At 35.7% G+C, this 22,629-nt stretch overlaps 4 protein-coding genes and 1 pseudogene across 4 annotated transcripts; 3 read left to right on the forward strand and 2 right to left on the reverse strand.

The window, feature by feature from the left end:
* Nucleotides 1-1,969: 1,969 nt before the first annotated feature.
* LOC141843491 (uncharacterized) lies at nucleotides 1,970-5,587 on the reverse strand (annotated as a pseudogene).
* Nucleotides 5,588-8,350: 2,763 nt separating this feature from the next.
* LOC141843586 (cell number regulator 1-like) lies at nucleotides 8,351-9,183 on the reverse strand. Its single transcript, XM_074731642.1, has 4 exons — nucleotides 9,024-9,183; nucleotides 8,849-8,920; nucleotides 8,552-8,761; nucleotides 8,351-8,442 (listed from the first exon to the last, which is right to left on the reverse strand). Exons 1-4 carry the CDS (start codon nucleotides 9,181-9,183, stop codon nucleotides 8,351-8,353), a joined length of 534 nt encoding a protein of 177 aa, XP_074587743.1.
* Nucleotides 9,184-10,147: 964 nt separating this feature from the next.
* LOC141842722 (uncharacterized) lies at nucleotides 10,148-10,666 on the forward strand. Its single transcript, XM_074730745.1, has one exon. It carries the CDS (start codon nucleotides 10,192-10,194, stop codon nucleotides 10,528-10,530), a length of 339 nt encoding a protein of 112 aa, XP_074586846.1. The 5' UTR covers nucleotides 10,148-10,191; the 3' UTR covers nucleotides 10,531-10,666.
* An 8,242-nt stretch (nucleotides 10,667-18,908) lies between these two features.
* On the forward strand, nucleotides 18,909-20,584 carry LOC141843492 (uncharacterized). The gene has a single exon (XM_074731547.1). The coding sequence runs from the start codon at nucleotides 18,909-18,911 to the stop codon at nucleotides 20,571-20,573; it is 1,665 nt and encodes a 554-aa protein (XP_074587648.1). The 3' UTR covers nucleotides 20,574-20,584.
* Nucleotides 20,585-20,657: 73 nt separating this feature from the next.
* Nucleotides 20,658-21,618, forward strand: LOC141843493 (uncharacterized). Its single transcript, XM_074731548.1, has 2 exons — nucleotides 20,658-21,259; nucleotides 21,333-21,618. The coding sequence occupies exons 1-2, from the start codon at nucleotides 20,658-20,660 to the stop codon at nucleotides 21,616-21,618; spliced, it is 888 nt and encodes a 295-aa protein (XP_074587649.1).
* Nucleotides 21,619-22,629: the final 1,011 nt, after the last annotated feature.

Raw genomic sequence — 22,629 nt, forward strand, 5'->3', positions numbered from 1 at the left:
CCTGAGAAGATGTATAGCTTCTATTGTCGACCTACCAGGCATAAACCCAAATTGATTTTCGGTGACCATAGTCTCTTTCCTTAATCGTTTTTCTATTACTCTTTCCCAAAGTTATTCCGTTTAAAACTTGTTCTACTTCTGAAATTTGAATTCTATGGTAAAAATTTAAATTTCTATACTCATTTGACCTGCTTAAATTACCTAAGTTAAGTTGATCACCTACACCTTCATTAAAAAGTTGATGAAAATACCTCTTCCACCGCTCTTTTATTTCTCCATCATTTACTAATACCCTATTGCATTCATCTTTAATACATTTTATTTGGCTAATATCTTTTGTCTTCCTCTCTCACTTTAGCTATTTTATAAATATCTTTTTCTCCTTCTTTTGTATCCAATTTTCGATATAACTGTTCAAAAGTTGTATTTTTAGCTTCATTCACTGCTTTTTTAGTCTCTTTCTTAGCTAATGTATATTTTTTAAAATTTTCTTCGTTCTTGCAAATATATAATTTCTTATAGGCTATTCGTTTTTCCTTCACTTTTTCCTGTACTTTCTCATTCCACCACCAAGATTCTTTACTTGGTGGTACATGCTCCTTTGACTCGCCGAGTATACTCTTGGCTATTATTTTCAACTTTGATACCATTTTATCACATGTCGTAGTAGGGTTACCGTATACTTCACCTAATACTTGTCCTTCTACCTTCTCCTTAAATATGTTTTGTTTCTCATCCTTCAACTTCCACCACTTAATTCTAGGAATAGTGGATATTTTCTTTTTATGGATATTATGCTTAAGACGTATATCCAATACTACTAATCTATGTTGGGTAGTTAAACTTTCTCCAGGAATGACCTTACAATCTTTACAAATCTTTCTATCCCTCTTCCTAACCATAAGAAAGTCAATTTGCGATTTATTATTCCTGCTTTTAAATGTGATCAAGTGTTCTTCTCTTTTCTTAAAAAACGTATTAGCTAGTATAAGATCATATGCTATCGCAAAATCCAGTATAGTTTTACCTTCCTCATTTCTTGTTCCAAACCCATAATCCTCATGCACCCTCTCATATTCCTCATTTTTCACTTCAACATGTCCATTTAGATCACCTCCTATTTAAATCATTTCATTTGATGGAATATTTTGTAATACTTCATCTAGGTCATCCCAAAACCTTGATTTGGTATTTTCATCTAATCCTGCTTGAGGTGCATATACACTAATTACATTTATAGTGTCTTTCTCCACTACTATTTTGAGAGCTATAATTCTATCCCCCTTTCTATTTACTCCTACAACTTCATCCTTTAACGAACTATCTACAATAACACCAACTCCATTTCTTGTTTTACTCTTCCCTGTGTACCATAACTTATAACCCGAGTTTTCTATCAACTTTGCCTTTTCGCCTACCCATTTTGTCTCTTGTACACACAAAATACTAATTCTTCTCCTAATCATCGTATCTACTACCTCCATTGTTTTACCAGTAAGGGTTCCTATATTCCATGTTCCAAATCTTAAACTATTAATTTTCTTATAATTTTTATTCTTACCCAACCTATAGTGTGAGAACTTTTGCTCATTTAACACTACACTCAAGTTCTCATGGAGATGTAGCGGTCCTTGCCGAGACGTTACAGTCGGACCCTGCAACGCGTTCCTTCCGGGAAACATCCTAGCATTAACACAATAGTTTAATGGATCCATTCATGAGTGTTTGCCTTAGTTTAACGCTGGCTGGCAACCTAACGCAACCCTCCTCCTTTATCCGGGCTTGGGACCGGCAATAATATTTAATAGACATATTATTATTTAAAAATAATACACAATTATAAACAATGAAGATGAAATATTTTAAATATTTTCACAAAACAAATAATACTACCTTGAAAATACATCATTATGAACTTTAATTTTTAGAATTACCATATTGTTCCCACAAATGCTCAATTAATGCATTTCTAAGAGCAAAATGAACATTTTTTATTTTTGATTCCTTCATATCTAACAAGAAACTCTTGAAATCGAGTATTGTCATCTACTGATATATCAACATCTACAGTCGATGAGACTTCACCTTGATCAACAATTGATGCATTCATATCGCGCTCATCTTCAATTATCATATTATGCATAATAATGCATGAAGTCATTATATCATATAAAATATTTTTCTACCAAAAACGTGAAAGTCCTACAACAATTGCAAAGCATGATTGAAGCACTCCAAATGCTCACTCAACATCTTTTCTACATGCCTCTTGTTTCATTGCAAATAACATATTCTTTGTACCACGTGGATCATGAATGGTTTGAAAAAGTGTAAATCATTTTGGGTATATACCATCAGCTAAATAGTAATCCATGTTGTACTCTTTTCCTTAAATGACATAACGAGTAGAGGGAGCAATACCTTGAGCAAGGTTAGAAAAAAGATTAGAAGACTCCAATACATTAATGTCATTGTTAGATCCGGGTAAACCGAAATATGCATGCCATATCCAAAGATCGTAATCAGCTACAACTTCTAGAATAATTGTTGGCTTTCAACTGCGACCAGAATATTGCTCAGCCCATGCTGTTGGGCAATTTTTCCACCTCCAATGCATGCAATCTAGACTACCCAACATACTAGGAAAACCACGCTGCTCACCAATATGAAGAAGTCTGGCAACATCATTAACATTGGGTGATTGATGAGCATCATTTTCTATGGATAAATTAGGGTTAGATCGAACTGGTTTGGACCGCATTTCATATCATAAATAGGAATTTTGGACTATTTCTTTATTTTAGATAAATTTATGATCTTTATTATATTTTTCAGTAATTTATGATATTTATAGAGATTAATTGGTTGAAATTTATTTTACAGGAATTCAAATTGGAAGAAAAATTCAATTCTAGCTCAGTTTGAGTTCAAAACTGGTTCAATTGCAAACTCAAGTCAAGCTCAGGTTTAATCCAAACCAAAATCAAGCCCAAGTCAAACCTTAGTCCACTTCATTCATCAAGCCCATTAACCAGCCGACCCACTCCACAATCCGGTCAAATTCCAATTTGAAATCAGACCAGTCCAAACCAGCTTAATCCCGGTTCAAGTCTAACTCAAATCAGATCAGATTGGAGCTTGGATTTAGAGTTTGACTCAACCGATTCGAACTCGCTTAAAAAGGAAATTAGGGCTCGACAGAAGGGAGCTCGGTCCGCGATTCTTCCTTCTCGCCGCGACGTTTCTTCCTCCACCGAGCTCCGTCGCGCGCTCCATTCCACCGCGTCCATCCTTCGCCCATCCACAGCACTCCTCCGTCCTTCTTCTTCTCCGATCCCCGATCAGCTCCGATGACGCCGGCAAATCGGACAGGGAACGAGTGCCATCCATCCACCCTCGTTGACGTGCCGAAGGGGGTTCCGTCTGTGATTTCAATGGAGCATTCACCTAGGACCCTGTCTGTGACTTCAGCAGGGACCGCCGGCTGTCGTTCGTCTCCACCGTCACCGGAAGAGCAAGGTAAGGTTTCTTTCCATTCTCGATTCTAATTTTCTGTCTGTGACTTCAGCAGGGAGGAAGACTGAGGCGGAGGATGCTTGTTCCTTCGCTTCCTCCGTTCGTGTCTCGCCGTGGGTGACTTCTCCGGCGAGATCCACCTTCACCGGCGTAACTTCTTCTCCTATTGCTAGCTGCGTTTTGATCTGATCGGGATCCACCATCCGCATCTATCTTCTGTTCCCCTTTCTTCAATTGGTGCCGGCGCCATTGAGGGAAGGCATTAATCCCTAACCCTAGTTTGCTTAGTTGTTTCTTTCTTAAGCTTGTTAGATGCTGAGTTATACCAAACCCCCCATCATTGTTGTTCTTGTTGTTGTTTCGGTTAAATTTGAAGAGGATGTGATATCAGTGGCTTAATCTGTTTTGATTGCATATCAACTGTTGAATTGGAGTTGTTCTCATGTGTACTGACTAATTGCTTCAGAATATCAATTGCAGATTTTGTGTTGTTGTTAAATGCTTCCATGTTAAGATGTTAAGATTTGTGTTATTAATTCTGTTTTGTTGAGAGATAAAGATGTGTTTCCCATGAACTTTTCGATTGATGTTGATGAGGTTTTTGTTTTGAGGAGTTGAGTTTGAGTATCAATTTAATGCTTCAATTACTTGTTTAAGGTTGTATTCGCAGTAAGTTTGGAATCATGATGAACTGGTTGCATGAAATTGTGATATGCTTGGATTGTGATGAATTTGTTTAGTGTTCATGAACAGAATTTAGTTGTACTTTATGTTGAGTGATTGTGTTTCATGTACATGGATTAGAGGGATAAGGAGAAGTATGTATTGCTTGTTGAATATTGGTAGGGAGTTAAGTTGTGATGTTGAATTTGTGATCATCAGGGCACATATATTATGTTGAACCATGGAATGCTTAGTTGTGAATGAGTAAAGGAACATGTTTATTGGCACCGGTGATGTAGTTGTTTAGATGTTTAATCATGTGCACATGGATAGTGTTGTTTGATGTAATGTGAACAAGTTGTTACATGTATTAGGTTGTATGTTGTTGTATAGTTGAAATAATGAATTTCATATTGTATATTAAATTGGTGTGAATAAATGGAATGGTGTATACTATGTAATGTTGTATAGTGATGAGTATTATATATTGTCTAAATAATGTTGTAATTGTAAAAATGGGTTGTGTGTTGTACGTATAAATTGTAAATAGGATGTATGATCTGATTTAATTTGTAAATGATGTATGTTTAGTATTCTTTTATTAATTATAGGATTTAATCATTAATAAATGAAATTTGTATATAGGAGTGAATAAAAGGTAATAAAACCCCGCACCATGAGTCTAAGATAGAACATCATGCCATTGAGTCCAAGAGAGACGACCCGGACCTCTCTATACCACTTAGGACGATAAAGTAGAGGTTTGGTAATAAATAAATAATTAATTTTGATGGGTGTCAGTGACACAATAAATAAGGGAAAATATATAAATAAATTCTCATACAAACAGACCGCATCAGTGATCGCAGGTATTGTCCTCCAAATACTTCAACAACAGCACGACAAAATCTTTTCACACTTTCTATGACAGTTGATTCTCCTATTTTGATGTATTCATCAATAGCGGTTGTCGGTACACCATATGCCAATATTCAAAATGCAACTGTCATTTTTGTAAACCTGATAAATCAAGTTTTCCAACTCCGTCTCTTTTCTGCACAAAATAATTATCATGATTACTAACCGCATTAAAAATACACATAAATAAATTTCTTCCCATTCAGAATCTTCTTCGAAACATTATAGTATTATATGTAGGATTTTCGGCAAAGTAATCATTGAATAGATTACAATCAGCAGCTTCTCTATTGCGATTAATCACTATGTGACCAGAAATAGATCCTCGATGTTTGCCTTTGTTGCTTTCTTCACTCAGATGATTCAAAATGATTTGATTGTTGCGGCAAACAGCTTAAGCGATAATAAGCCTTTTGTGTGCTTCAAATATTTCATCATCTTCAGAGTTTGAGGATGATAAATTTGGCATACCTTTATATCTAGCATTCATTTTTTGAGATGAAGAATGTGGTTAAATTATTTTCAGTTATGGTATGCATTTATAATACATAATGCACACAACATTATTATTTTTGCAGGCGACGAGACATCACAATGCACACACCATTATCATTATTTCAGAAGACGGGACATCACAATGCACACACAACATTATTATTTTTGCAGACGATGGGACATTACAATACACACACCATTATCATTTTTTAGGAGATGGGACATCACAATGCACATAACATTATTATTTTTGCAGACGATGGGACATCACAATGCACACACCATTATCATTATTTTAGGAGATAGACATTACAATGCACACACAACATTATTATTTTTGCAGGCGACGGGACATCACAATGCACACACTATTATCATTATTTCAGAAGATGGAACATCACAATGCACACACAATATTATTATTTTTGCAGGCAACAAAACATCACAATGCACACACCATTATCATTATTTCAGAAGACGGGATATTACAATGCACACACAACATTATTATTTTGGAGGCGATGAGACATCACAATGCACACACCATGATCATTATTTCAGAAGATGAGACATCACAATACACACACAACATTATTATTTTGGAGGCAAGGGGACATCACAATGCAAACACTATTATCATTATTTCAGAAGACGGGACATCACAATGCACACACAACATTATTATTTTTGCAGGCCACGGGACATCACAATGCACATACCATTATCATTATTTTAGGAGATGAACATTACAATGCACACACAACATTATTATTTTTGTAGTCGACGGGATATCACAATGCACACACTATTGTCATTATTTTAGAAGATGAGACATCATAATGCATACACAACATTGTTATTTTTGCATGCGATAAGACATCACAATGCACACACAAATCTTATACAATGCACATAAGTTTTCCCTATATAATGGCATACTAGACATGACCATCACAATGCACCTTTACTCTTGAAAAAAATGAGTTCGTCTCGTTCATCATCCTACTCAGTTGAAGAAGATAAACATGATATTTCTCAAAATCCAATCATAGGAATCAACCAAAAGAAGGATCAATTTTGGGCAAGAGTTATGCAGTATAATCTAGATCCAAATTTTAAAAATTTAGAGCGACCTAGAAGATTATTACAAAAAAGAATGAATACTATCATTGCTGCTATTTCCAAATTGAAGGGTTGCATACAGCAAATCAAAGAATTGAATCCAAGTGGAGCATAGAGGAAGATATTGTAAGTTGTTATCATTATTTATTTTGTAGAGTATATCAATTTTATAATCAATATCTAATTTAGTTATTAATTTTGTTTTATAATTGTATTATTTTTTTATAGATGAATCGTGCTCAAATGTTATTAGTGCAAGATCCTAATTACTCAAAGGGCTTCAAATTTGGACATGTGTGGAGCATTCTTCAAGGTATTGAGAAATTCAACAGTGACAACGACAAAACTGCATCTACGAGAGTGCAACGACAAACTGCTCAAGCTGATTATTCTCAATCTTATAATCTCGAGAAAGATGTTTATTCATCTTCATCTCCACGTGTCTCTTCGTTTAATCTTAACATCACTGATTCGGACAGTGGTGATACTTTAACTAAACGACCTATTGGGGTGAAGAAAACAAAACTGAAGAGAAAGAATGAACAACCACTCACAAAAATGATTTCATAGAATGACGAACTTGTTGCGGCATTGGATTAAAATACCGATGTTGCTATATTCAAGGAAGAGAATAAAATTTTATTCAAAGATTTGGATACCATCGTCGATCCGATAATGCATGAATTTATTCACGGTGAACAAGTCAGAATTATGCAAAAGAGAACTACAAATCAAAAATCTCAATTAATTTCACATCAAGGAGAATGATCTAAATTCAATTCTTCTCAAGAAGAAGGACAAGAATCTCAAGATCCTTTGAATGACTCCGGTAAATTTCATGATTATTTCGATGGTTTATTGGGAAGTGATTTTCCAGAATATTAAACAATGATTTGTTTAGTATTGCAATGTTATTATAGTTATTTTAAATGTATGTTTACTTTAGTGTTTGTTGCATCTTTAAATTGTATGCTGGTATTTTTATATTTATGTATTTTGAAATTTCAAATGTTTAATTTTGTGTTTGTTATGAAATTATCAATATTATAAATTTTAAAATATTTATAATCTTAGTAATATAACAAATATTTTAAATATTACTTATTTAAGTTAATAACTAATATAAATTTATAAATAATATATAAAATTTATAAATTAAATTAATTTATTCAAAGGGCTTCAAACGGGTACTTGCACCATTTTGGTGCAAGTGAACAGTGCAACATATCTTGGTGCTGCACTGTTCACTTGCACCATTTTAGTACAAAATTAAAGGTATCCGTTAGAGAAGAATTAGTACCCTTTTACAGTAAATTGGTGTAAAGGGGTATCGGTTGGAGATGATCTAAGATGAAGTATGATGTAGAATAAAAGATAAATCTGAAAAATATTTAAATTTTAAAATTTCAGAATAAAATTTTCTTTTCATTAATTTCTTTTTCAATTCTAATTGATCTTAAACCATTTCAATATATCAATAAGATTAAATATTTTTTTTTAAAAAAAATAATCATTCATTACAAGGGCAACTGACTCCCAAATACACAGTAATTAAGCTTGAAAGAAAGATGCGACTGGAAAAAAAAACTTATTTATCGACATCAACCACGTGCAGAGCACGTGCACACGCCAATGGTTATCTCGTCATCCCGCCGCCCATCGCCGGAGCCGCCATCACAGGTTCCATCATCATCCCTCGCCGCTGCCTTTCCGCGTTCGCCTTCCACCCTTCGCAAGATCAAATTTTGAAGTCGAATTCAAACTCGCAGATGGTCAAATTATACTATTGGAAGAAAAATTAACCAAGACCAGTCGATAGATCCGGCAGCAGGCTCACCGATTCCCATGTCGAAGCCCTTCGTCCTGAGCTCGCGGTGCTCCTGGCACAGAGCGCAGGCCTCGCAGCAGCAGTGGACGAGGAAGTCCGGCGCCGGCCCCTCCGCGATGTCGTACCGCCCGCGGAGCTTCGAGCGGTAGCAGTAGGAGTAGAAGCAAGCCGCGCCGGTGAAACAGAGGGCGGCGTAGGCCGCGCCGCTCGCCACACAAGCTATTCAGTTAATCGATTTTTCAGCTTTTTCTCTGCTTTCTTGGTAAAATAAGTCTGAAACAAAAGTGAAAAAAACAAAAATCTTACAGCAGCTGCCTTCGTCCACTATGTCCGCTATCTCTCCAAATGTGATGCATGGGCATAAGCATGTCATCAAACCTAATCATTCAGGGAGCATTAAAGTTATATACGTCAAATTCTAAATAAATGGATGTATTCAGTAAGTCTGTCTTCTGTATCTTTAAAGAAAATGCAGACTTACAGTTGCCAGGGTCATCCATGCAGTGGCAAAGACCGGTCGACCAGGGAACAGGATGGAGGCCGCGAGACGGCAGGTTGGCGTTCGGAGGCGGCGCCGGCGCCGGCGCCGGAATGCCGGCGGTGATACCATGCTTGTTGTAGGGATACTGTGAAGGATACATTATACAAATGCAGCATGCATCCACCAGCAGATGGAGAAGTGCAGCATTTATATCGATTCTCTTCAAAGGTGAATAATTAACTATAAGTTTCTCATTGATCTCCGTGAAACTTGAAGGAAGAATCTTTGACTGGCTTGATTGATTAATGTGTAAGCAAAAGGTTTGCTTAATCGATTTGCTCAATCTTCTAATAGTTTTGGTGGCCTCGAATCGAATATTGGACTAGTCAATTGACGAGGACGTCGACCTTAACGACGAAGCAAAAGAACTAGACCAAGTGTTATTAATTTAACTTGGATATGCTTTGGAAAATGTTATGGATTATGATCCGTATCATCATATTTTAAATACTTTTAGCTGGAGTTGGAATTAAAATTCTTATTGAGTTAATTATGACTGCAAACTCGCATCTAATTCATGATTAATTGGTCAATATTTAAGGATGGAAGCTAATTAATTAGCATGTGCGGATCTCTTGATGCCTTGTTTATTACGGAAGAAAAGGAGAGTCAAGACAGTTTTCTCTGTGTATAAGCTTAAAAAAGGAGAGTCAATAATTATGACTGCAAATTATTAGAGTGCACCTCTTGATTACATATACTTTACTGAGCTTTTTCATGGAAGTTCCAATCGAACGAATATTTATAACATATACCTTTTTTTACATTAATTTCAAATGCATTTGCCTGATGCAAAGAAGAAATAATGAAGTTAACTTGATAGAAAGAAACATCTAGCTAAATCAAAGGGACAACCAAATAGCTAGCTTGCCTTCTCGATCGATCACACTTTTCCTTTTCTTGCTAGCTATCTATCACTATCAATAAATTGACAAATAATGGCGAACAAAGTGAGCATCGATTCCCTACCCTAACTTGTCCTCCACTACTCCTCCATCTCTTCCCATCCATCCATCAATATATTTACACCACGCCACATTATATATCAAAACTGAGCAGTAACTATAACTGCTACTTATTCCTTAACTTGCCGTCGTCGTAGTAGTGTATGGCGTTTGCGCATGGGTATGTGCTGGCGCAGAAGGAGATGAGCGCCGGCGAGTTCAGGGCGTGGCTGAGGCAGTTCGACTCCGACCACGACGGCCGACTCACGCTCGACGACTTGCACCGGGCGCTACGTAGTCTGCATGCATGGTTTGCATGGTGGAAGGCTCGGCGAGCCATGAAGCAGGCCGACGTCAACAGAAACAGAGTCATCGATATTATGAAGAGAAGCAACAGCAATGGCAACGACGACGACGACGAGGAGATGAACAGGCTGATCTCGTACGCCAACCAGCATCTCCACATGAAGATCTATCAATATGACTCCTCTTCATGCTGCTAATTAATTAAGAATATTATATTTGATTAATTTTATGTATGCAGTGCCTGTGTAACATGATGTTCTTGATTACATGTGGGTCTAATTGTGCTTGTTCTAATTATTAATTTATATATGGTGTTGTACTGTATATTTTTGAGTGGTATGTCTGCAGATCTAATATACTGGCACTGTACTTCTATATGTATCTGATTTTATGAAATTTGTGTGTATATACTTCTATATGTTCTAATTAATTGTGTAATAAATGTTTTCTATTTTAACCTCATCATTTTTTATTTTATTATGATCCTCACGTGGCATTAAATATTAGACTATTATTTCTTATTAAGGAGGATAACTACTGGATTACATCTCTTCTAATATTGTGGATTTGAAGACTGTGCGTGCATCTAGTTTCTTTTGTTTTTTTTCCTCGTGTTTTCCCCCCCTTCAATTCCGGCTTTAATCAAACGATTCTATTCCTGATCTCTTGATGCCTTGATTCCTGTAATTTTCATTGGAAAAATTAAAGGATATATATCTTTGTATATATATATAATTAATGGGTAAAGATCCATACGAGTCTTGACCTTAATTACTTTCCGCCATTGATTGAAGAATCCAACCAGCTAGCTAGCTAGTGATAAAACAATATTATATATAGTTTTAACGAAGAGAAGAGAAAGAGTGGAAGGTTCCTATAAGAATACTTTTGGAACAACATTAGGTATGATCTTCCTACACTGCATATATTTAAAAATACCTTGTGCAGTTTCTCAATTTACCTCCTCATAAATGGTCATGGGGCCGACCGTGTGGGACCGTTGAGGTAACAAACAGGGGCGGAGCTACTGGTGGGCCAAGCTGGGCCATGACCCAGTCTTAGTGTTAAGAATTTTTTTTTAAAAAAAATGCGCCGCCGCCACCGCTTCTGCGCCACACCGCGACGTCGCTACTCGCGATAGGTATGGAGGAAGTCGAGCGTAAGACATAGTGGACAAGAAGAACTGGCGGGGAAGTGAGCCAACGAGCTCGGTGCAATCCGAGGGACGCGGAAGCTACAAAAGAGTACGCCGGTGGAGTGAGAAGGACGTGCGCGATGTCTGAGAGACAAGAAGCCGGGAGGAAGCACGCTCGAGGAGCGAAAGGCTGGAGTCAGGTTTGGGTGAGCCTCACTCCGGTTGGCTAGAAATCACCCAACCGACGATTCTACAAAAAGTCACACTACAAAAAAACACTGTTTTAGCAACGAAATTTTACAACAAAAAAAATTCGTTGCAAATTTGCAACTAATTTTGCAACGAAACAAATGTTCGTTGCAAATTTGTGTCAAAATTAGCAACGAAAAATAATTCGTTGCCAAAATAGCAACGAAATAATTTCGTCGTAAAATTCGTTGCAAAAATTATTTTCGTTGTAAAATTCATCGTAATATTTCAAACGAATAAAAAGTTCGTTGCAGTTTGGCGACGAAAAAACTTTTCGTCGCAAAATATAATAAATTAGCGACGAATCAAAAATTCGTCGCCAATCAGTGACAGTTAATTTTCGTCGCCAATTGGCGACGAACAGAAATTCGTCGCCAATTGACGACGAATCATAGTTCGTCGCCAATCACCGACGAAAAATAATCGTCGCCGATTGGCAACGAATTTGTTCATCGCCAATTGGCGACGAAAAATAATTCGTCGCCAATCGGCGATGAAATTTAATTCGTCGCCAATTGGCGACGATTTTAGCGATGAAACTAAGTTCGTCGCGAAATTTGACTATTTTTCCCCCTTCCCGTTCATTATGAACTGCAATATATATCTTAATTTATAACTAATATTTAGTAGAAAAACACATACACACATGGACAACCTTTTTCTTTTACAATGTCGTACCACATTTTATTAATTATTTTTTCTGAATAGGTTGGGGTCAGTCGAGTGCTATAATCCAAGGAATGATGTATTGACACATCGTAGCCTACTTTGCTATATAAGAAAGGAATTCTAACTAGTTATATACTGAACGGAATATACGCTATTAGTAAAGGAGATGATAGCCAAGATTCGTTAAAAAATAATGGAAAATACATTTTAAACATGATTGGGTAGCTTAGTCGACATTTGGCGACGAATACATTTTCGTCGCCAAATTCGTCGCTATTTGGCGACGAAGTAACATTTTCGTTGCAGATTGGCGACGAAAAAAATTTTCGTTGCCAATTAGCAACGAATTTGGCGACGAAAAATAAATTCGTTGCCAAAATGTCGATAATTTGTAAGATAAATGCCCTCTTCATCGCGAAAATATATTTTTTTTAGCTTTTTTCAATATCTTTCATGTTGTAGGCAGTTCATTGAAATGAGAATTATATTCATACATGGTTTTAATATTTATTTTAGGCCGATATAGGAAAAGAATGGTTGTATATTAATCTTGAAGAGATCGAGAAATTAATAGATTGCGCAGACAACAAGACGTGCTCTTCCGACATCTTCAGTTGCCGTTCCCTCCGGGTGATGATAACGATGACGACGACGACGATGATGGTGGTGGTTCTTAGCTGATTTTTTGTGTATGAAATTTTTAAAATTATTATTTTATTTATCATTGTATTACATTTGCAAGTTACTAATTTATCTAATTTTTCTAACCGTGTTTATTTTTTTTACAGTTTTTTTGAAGAGAAGTCAGAAGAAGAGGTAATTTTTGACATAATTAACTTATATATTTTAGTTATAATTTTAAAAATGATACTTTCTCGTTTTTATTTTTCGTATACAGGAGAGAACAACAGATAGTGACGGAGAAGGAAGTAGAGTTCCGGAGCACGATGATGGATTTTCTTCTATTTGTTGTTACCTCTCTTCACCCTTTTATTATCTGATGATGTATTAGGATTTATATGACTTGATGTAGCTGTTTGGAGTTTAGTTTTGTATTTGGATTTATGACTTGTTTAGATATTGTTAATAATTGAGATTGATGGTTGTATATGGAGTGTGGATGTATGTATATTAGGATTTATATGATTTTGATTGATTTGTAGATTGTGTGCAGGTATATTGATTTGGATTGATTTGTATATGGTTGTATATGGAGTGTGGATGATTGTATATATTGTTGATTGTGTACAGGTATATTGATTATAATGTATGTATCCTTCGGGATGAATAACAAATGAATGGGGCATGGAAATTTTTTTTAATTTGCGACGAATTTTATGACGAAAATGAAATTCGTTGCAGATCTGCGACGAAATTTGCAACGAAAACGTAGTTGTCGCAATAGTATCGTAAGTTACTGTGTATCAATATATTGTGACGAAAATTTTTTTCATTGTAAATTTCGTCGCCAATCGGCGACGAATAAGTTTTCGTCGCTGATCAGTGATGACATTATTCGTCGCCAATCGGCGACGAAATTGTTTTCGTCGCTGATCAGCGACGAAAATAATTTCGTCACCAATCGGCGACGAAATTATTCATCGCCGATTGGCGACGAAAACTGGTTCGTCGCCGATTGGCGACGAAACTATTCATCGCTGATCAGCGACAAAAACAATTTCGTCACCAATTGGTGACGAACCAGTTTTCGTCGCCAATCGGTGACGAATAATTTCATCGTCGATTGGCGACGAAATTATTTTCGATGCCAATCGACGACGAACTCAGCGACGAATTAATTTTTTTGTCGCTATTTTTACCGACGAATCACCGAAATTCGTTGCAGAATTCTACGATGAGTATTTGGCGACAAATTTTAATTCGTTGCCAAATTCGTTGTAAAAAATTCTGCAACGAATTTTTTTAAGAAATTCGTTGCAAAATTCGTTGTAGAAGGCTGATTTTTTTGTAGTGTCAATAAAAACCAAACTATTGACTTTTGACCGTTGACTTTTGATCGTTGACCAGAGTAGAAGACTTAGACTTGGACTTTTGGACGTGACTTTTGAAGAAAAAAAAGAAGAAAAGATAATTAAGTTTTTATCTTTTATCGTATAAAAGATAAATATTTAATTTTTATTAAGGATAATTCTCTTTATCTTTTATTAAAGATAAAGTTTATCCTTATTTAATCAACGGCTACGATCAAAGCCTATCTCCGATCAACAGTTAGGATCACATCAACGGAACAACGGCCAAGAGAAAGTTCATCTACGATCAACAATCCAGATCTATTCTCTTGGGCTATAAATAAGACTTAGAGTTTTAGAAGTTAGATCATCAATTACTTTGTAATATTTTCTCTAAGTCTCTGTGCTATAACTATAAAAGCTTCTCCGCCTAAAAGAGTTCTGATTGAGCGTTAACCGCCTTGGAAGCAATGATCCAGTTGCAATCAAGTTTATTTTTTAAAACATGGGTGCTATTCTTTTTAACCGTCTATTCACCCCCTCTAGCCAGTCCAACCCGATCCTACATTTAATTGTTTCTTCATAGGCTTTATATTTGTAGTTTCTATATCCTTTTTCCTTTTGTTATTTTTGTTCCTACTCTTAGTGGTTGAGGTTAGGTGAACACTCTTAATTTTATCTTGCTTTAGCCTTTTCTCTTCTTGAACACAATGTAAGATGATCTCATTCAGAGATTAAGCCTCTTTATGACAATTATACCTCACCTTAAATTGGCTAAACTATGAAGTTTAGTCTCAAAACCAAATACAGTAGCAAGTCCTCTGTGAGTTCTAGCTTAAGCACTTTTAATTTAAAAGCAACATGAGACATCTCCATTATGTACTCTTTATTATTTCTCTTACCCTTATACTTCAATGAAATTAGGCTTGTGAAGAGTGTATTTATTTCAACATTTTCATTCTCGACAAACCTCTTTTCAATTTTAACAAGGAACTCTTTAGACTTAGTTATCCCATTAGTTATTGTATCCAAAATGACTTTTTTTATGATCATCAAACACATACGGTTTGATCTTTTCCATTTTTTCCTAACATGAACATGTTCCAGCTATTTTGAATATACCGATTGTATAGCATGATGTGATTTTGTGTTGTAGATTAATGTAAAGCTTGTGTAATTAATGTTGAAGTATAATTAAGAGATGTGAATTGTAATTTGAATGTCATTGTATGTTTTAAGTGTTGTATAATGCATGTTGTACGTTGAATTTGTAGTAATAAAATGAACCGGTTGTGTAGTATGATAGTGTAATTGTTGTATTGTAAATTGGAATAATGATTGTGAACTAGGTAATAGGGATGGCAATGGATTGTATGTTCTTGTAGCTTAGTTGTTGTATAGGTTGTATATGGAATTTGTTGTATGTATTAGAATGTATGATGGTTGTGTTGTTGTAATACTTGAATAAGAACAAGTTTATTAGGTTTGCTCATTTGTAAGAATTGTATAATTTGTGTTGTATAGTTTATGTAGGATTCATTATTGTATGAAATGTATGTTGTATATTAGAATTATTGTATAATACATGAGGTAGAGTTTGTATTGTATATTGTGTGTATATGTTGAATGTTTTTAGGAAGGCATATTGTGTTATTGAATTTGTGATCATGAATGCACATATTGTATATTGAACTATGGAATGTTTAGTTGATGTGAATAAGTTGTTGTTTATTTATGTATAGATGTGGAGTAATGTGTAAATGGGTGAAACTTGTGAATATCACTGTAAATAATTTTGTATGTTAATGAACCAAATTGTAGGATTTAAATTGTCAATAAATGGATCTTGTAAATAGTTAGGAATGAATAAAGTCAATAACGAAAATCCCTACACCAACTGTCTAGGACAACTTCTATCGTTGAGTCCAAGAGAGACGACCACGACCTCTCTATACCACTTAAGGCGATAGTTAGGGGTTTGATTAAATAATAAATAATTAATTTTGATGGGTGTGAGTGATAATAAATAAGGGAATAAAAGCATATAAATAACAACATCCCACAAAACACATACATCAGCGTGCTGGCCGTGTGCCCTAGGCTGTGTCACCAAACACCATCGTATGGCGAGGACTTGATTTCGGGGGCATATAAATACCCCTCTTATTTGCCCTAAAAAAGGAGGGAAGTCATTGGAGGTGATAGAGAGCCACCGTAGCCACAATATGGAGCAAGAATCAACGATTCATCCATCCATTCGGGCTTCATTGCATTCATTCACTGTCGACGAGGAGATTGCAAGGCGAAGAAGACAACAATCATTGATAAGTTTTATTTCCTCTTTCTATTTTAGATTTAGGATCTAAAATGTATTTCTTTCAATCTTCTTCGTGTTGTATCCCGTTCGTCATGGAGTAGAACCTCAAATTCTAGAATGTAGGAGGAATCGAGGTGTATTATGGATGATTGTAACTATGAATTTGTGTTTACCATGTTCTATGATATATTTGTACATTTGCTCTTTATGGATTTGTGCATTGTGTTTGATTGTTGATATGAATATAATGGTATGAATCTATAAGGATGAGGGTGAGTTGTGGTTTGAGGAAATCTTAGGATCATATGACCGGAGTGCCTTGTGATAGTAGGTGAACCTTAACCGGACTTTCTGAGGAAATTGTTAGGCCACAATGAATCTTTATAAGAGATAGCTAATGGTTATTGATTGCTATAAAGAGGTCCTTAAGTGAGTACTCGGTGAGAGGGAGTAGGATCCTAGTAGTATGCTAGAGTGCCCGGTGACAGCGGGAGAGCTATAACCAGACTATCTGGGATCATTTCAAACTAGTAATCATAACGTTAGAGGATTATTGATTTTATTCTGAGGAAATCTGACGAGGTCTAATTGGATATTTTGGTTAGAATCTTTGTAATTGTGCAAACATTGAGGAATGGTAAGGAGTCCATAGTCAATCAAACACAATCTCGAGGAATCCGAAGTCTTAGGATCGATTTCCCAATCCTATTACTAGTTGATTTTTCTTCGATTGAGATTTAGGAGCTCAACTTCACTCTCACTTTCCCCATCTCAACCCAAATTACGTGAACTCTATACTCTTCTTGTGTTAGCTTAGTGATTTATTCCACAGTCCCTGTGGTTCTATATCTTTTATTACTTGACGATGGTCGTATACTTGCAGACCTATTAACGGCGGCGGCTTTGGCGGTGGCAGATCTAGCAGCTCTGGGTGAGCAATGCACGATTCCAGTGATTTCCCAGGATGAAGAGAACTAGCAGCTCCGACGATGATTTCTTCCTCTTCGATGAAAGAAAATGACGCCACTCGGTGTTGAACTCACAGGAAGAAATCGAGCAGCGGCGGCGTGTCAGTGGGCAGATGAAGACCAGCGGCTTCCTCCTTCGATTGGCAACGCAGCTGACATCTCTGGCATCTCCGTCTCTTCATGCTGCTAATTAATTAAGACTATTTGATTAATTGTGCTTGTTCTAATTATTAATTTATATATGGTGTTGTGATGTATATTTTTGAGTGGTATGTCTGCAGATCTATAATTGCCACTGTGCTTCTATATGTATCTGATCTTTATGAAATTTGGGTGTATATACTTCTATATGTTCTAATTAATTGTGTAATAAATGTTTTCTATTTTAACCTCATCATTTTTTATTTTATTATGATCCTCACGTGGCATTAAATGTTAGACTATTATTGCTTCTTAAAGATCGAGGATAACTACTGGATTGCATCTCTTCTAATATTGTGGATTTGAAGACTGTGCGTGCATCTAGTTTCTTTTTTTTTTTCCTCGAGTTTTCCCCCTTCAATTCCGGCTTTAATCAAACGATTCTATTCCTGATCTCTTGATGCCTTGATTCCTGTAATTTTCATTGGAAAAATTAAAGGATATATATCTTTGTATATATATATAATTAATGGGTAAAGATCCATACGAGTCTTGACCTTACTTTCCGCCATTGATTGAAGAATCCAACCAGCTAGCTAGCTAGTGATAAAACAATATTATATAGAGTGATGCTACTTGTCACAACATATTCCCGTCACAAATTTGTGATGGGAATCTGGACCGTTCAATCACAATCACCCATTCAATCACAATCATCCATTCAATCTACGATCAGGATTTAATCTTAATTTTAAAATCCAACGGTGCAGATTCCCGTCACAACATTTGTGACGGGAATTCTATTGTGACAAGTAGCTTTTTTCTATTATATATAGTTTTAAGGAAGAGAAGAGAAAGAGCGGAAGGTTCCTATAAGAATACTTTTGGAACAACATTAGGTATGATCTTTTTACACACTATAATAAATTTGACTTTCCACAGCACGTCATTAACGGCGTACAATTATAGTATGCTATTAATAATAGTTTTTACGGCGTATCTAATAAATGCACTGCGGATAATATGTTATTGCTAATTTCGTTTTAGGGTTCTAATTTCGTTGATTATTTGTGTGTATTTTAGCAATGGATTGTAATTTCATTTTAGGGTTGTAGTCATTTAAGAAATGGATAAGGAATGGATGCATTTGCCTTCAAGGCTTGTACCCGAATATGAAGAAGGGGTTCAGAAATTTCTTGCACAAGCTAGGAACTATGCCAAAACACGCGAAACAATCTTATGCCCTTGCAAGCGTTGTCAAAATAAGAAGTATATGAAATTTGACCAAGTGTACGAGCACTTAATTATGAAGGGGATAGATCCTTCTTACACTGTTTGGGTCTTCCATGGTGAAACTTATACATCACAATTTCAAAGTGAAGGTGGTTCAAGAAGAGTTCAAGAAGAGGAGGGTGGAAGTAGAGAGGCATATCACTTATATAGAGATGCCTTTGTAGCGGAAGAAGAGGCTGGACACATTATGTCTGAAACAAAAGACTATGAGTTTGTTGATTTATTAGAAGATGCAGAAACTCCTCTTTTCCCTGGTTGTACAACTTATACAAAGTTATCAGCAGTTGTCACATTATACAATTATAAGTCTACTAATGGTCACACTGATACTAGTTTCAATGAGCTTCTTAAGATCTTAGGTGGCATGCTTCCAGAAAAAAATACACTTCCAGAAAATGTTTACTCAATGAGAAAGTTGTTGAAACCATTTGATTTAGGCTACGAGAAGATTCATGCTTGCCCAAACGATTGTTGTCTATTTAGAAAGGAGCTTAAAGATTTCGACTCATGCCCAAAGTGTGGTTCCTCAAGATGGAAGGTTGACAAAATCACTACTAAAGTTCGTAAAGGAGTTCCAGAAAAGGTGCTTCGGTATTTTCCCATGATACCTAGATTGAAAAGGATGTTTAAAATAGAAGAAAAGGTTGAAGACTTGATTTGGCACTCCAAGCATAAAAGTCAAGATTATATGATGTATCATCCAGTTGATTCAGTAGCTTGGGATACAATAAATCATAAGTGGCCCGCTTTTGCATCGGATCCTAGAAATTTGCGGCTTGGTCTTGCAACTGATGGATTCAATCCTTTTGGTGACCTTAGTTCCAGATATAGTTGTTGGCCGGTTATTTTGGTTAATTACAACCTTCCTCCATTGATGTGCATGGCGAAGGAAAATCTTATGCTAACATTACTGATTCCAGGCCCAAAGCAACCAGGAAATGATATAGATGTATACTTGGAACCCCTTGTGGAGGAATTGAAGGAGTTGTGGGACATTGGTGTGGAGGCATATGATGCTTTGAGCAAGTCAATGTTTAATCTAAAGGCTATTTTGATGTGGACTATTAATGATTTTCCAGCTTATGGAAACCTAGCTGGATGTGTCACAAAAGGTAAATTTGGTTGCCCGATATGTGGTAAAGACATATGTTCCATGTGGCTAAAATACAGTAGAAAGTTTGCATACTTGGGGCACAGGAGATTCCTAGCTCCTGATCATCCATTTCGAGAGAAAAAGAAGTGGTTTAATGGGAAAAAAGAGAGAAAAGGGAAACCTAGACCTTTGACTGGATTAGAAATTTTTAATGCAGTGAAAGACATTGAAAATAATTGGGGTAAAAAACAAAAGGGTGAGATTAGCAACACTGCAAAGAAAAAGAGGAAGAACCAGGATAATTCAAAAAAGGTACAACAACCAGTTCAAATGTGGAAAAAAAAGTCCATCTTTTTCAATTTGCCATACTGGAGTGTAAGTTATTTGACTATATATATTCCTTAGCTTTTAATGAATTTGTTATATTACTGAACTAATATTATAAAATGTATTGTGCAGGGGCTCTTGTTACGTCATAATTTAGATGTGATGCATGTTGAAAAGAATATTTGTGAGAATATCATTGGCACATTGTTAAATGTGAAGACAAAAACCAAAGATGGTGTTAATGCTCGCAAAGATTTGATGCACTTAAAAATTAGAGATGAATTACATCCTCAACATAAAGGCGAAAATATGTATCACTTGCCTGCTGCACCTTACACATTGTCTAAAAAAGAAATGGATATATTTTGTTCTAGGTTGAAAAAAATAAAGTTACCAGATGGTTATAGCTCAAATATTGGTAATTGTGTTTCTTTAGAAGAGCGTAAGCTGATTGGATTGAAATCTCATGATTGTCATGTTCTAATGCAACAATTGCTTTCAGTTGCATTGAGAAGTCTTTTACCCAAAGGGCCACGCAATGCTATATTTTTGCTTTGTGCATTTTACAATGAATTATGTCAAAGAGTTTTAGACAGGAACCGTTTAGAACAACTCGAGGAAAATATTGCTGAAACTCTATGCATGTTAGAAAGGTATTTTCCACCCGCTTTCTTTACCATTTCGGTTCATTTGACAATTCATTTAGCAAGAGAGGCTCGCTTGTGTGGACCAGTCCACTTCCGCTGGATGTATCCATTTGAAAGGTAATCAATATTATACAACAAATAATATTTTGTTATCAACAACTCTTGATTGTGAATTTGTTTTGTAATTTAGATTTATGAAAACACTTAAAGGGTATGTGAAGAACCGAGCAAGGCCAGAGGGTTGCATAGCTGAGTGTTATCTCGCAGAAGAAAGAATGAGATTTTGTAGTGCATATTTTCAAAAAGCTTCTAGTATTGGTGTTCGTTCTGATCGGAATGAGGATTTGGAGAATGGCTTAGTGGAAGGTCGTCCAATTTCTAAAGGAAAAGAAAGGATTTTAGAAGAGCAGGTATTGCAAGCTGCACATCGATATGTATTATTCAATACTGCAGAAGTTGAACCTTATTTCCAGTGAGTATATTTGATTGCAACCCCTATTAGATATTCATTGTCTATTACATAATTCGTATATTATAACATTCACCCTTCAATGATTTTAAATAGGATGCACATTGAGGAGCTTAAACAAGCAGATCGTCGTTTCATATCTAACGAAACATTATTACAAAAGCGACATATGGAAACATTTGCGGAGTGGTTATCAAAACATGACCTTAACAACTCCTCAGACCGAATTAAATGGCTAGCACATGGTCCAAGAAAGCATGTTATATCTTACACTGGTTATATTATAAATGGGCATCGGTTCCACACAATTGATGTTGGAAGGTCAACACAAGATAGTGGTGTCTCAATTGAAGCTGATACTATTTGTCAATCTATTGATAATGATTATTCACATACAAGAGGAAGACTCTCATATTACGGAGTTATACGAGAAATTATTTTACTTGACTACTATTCTTTCAAAGTGCCTGTTTTTAGATGTGATTGGGCTAATATTAGAACTGGTATTAAAATGGAAGATGGTTTTACACTAGTCAACTTACACCAAGGACTAAGAACTTTTGAAAGTGATCCTTTCATTTTAGCATCACAAGCAAAGCAAGTATTCTATTCTAGGGATAATGATGAATCAAATTGGTATGTGTTGCTAAAAGCGCCACCTCGAGGTATTCATGATATGAACTTGATTGAAGAGGAAGCTTATATATCAACAACACCTCTTGATGTTGATAGACTTGATATTAATATTACTGAGAAGGAACCATATACAAGGAATGAGTGTGATGGAATTGATGTGATTGATCCATGACTACACTTTGTACTGCACAACTCTATTAGCTAAATTTGTATAGAAAAAGGCTTAGTTTGTTTTGAAGAAATGTTGCTAGGATTTGAATAAAAATTTTCTATTTTAATATTTAATATTGCTTCTGAATAAAAATGTGGATAAGATTCTATTCATATTACAGCGTAGGTTTACAGTGTATCTCACTTGAGCTAGCATTGGTTGTTGAGCTCA

This window comes from Curcuma longa, chromosome 12, assembly GCF_044706935.1.
Source record: "Curcuma longa cultivar G26 ecotype Majalengka, Jawa Barat chromosome 12, ITB_CL_G26_1.1, whole genome shotgun sequence".
In the NCBI taxonomy this organism is placed as follows: domain Eukaryota; kingdom Viridiplantae; phylum Streptophyta; class Magnoliopsida; order Zingiberales; family Zingiberaceae; genus Curcuma; species Curcuma longa.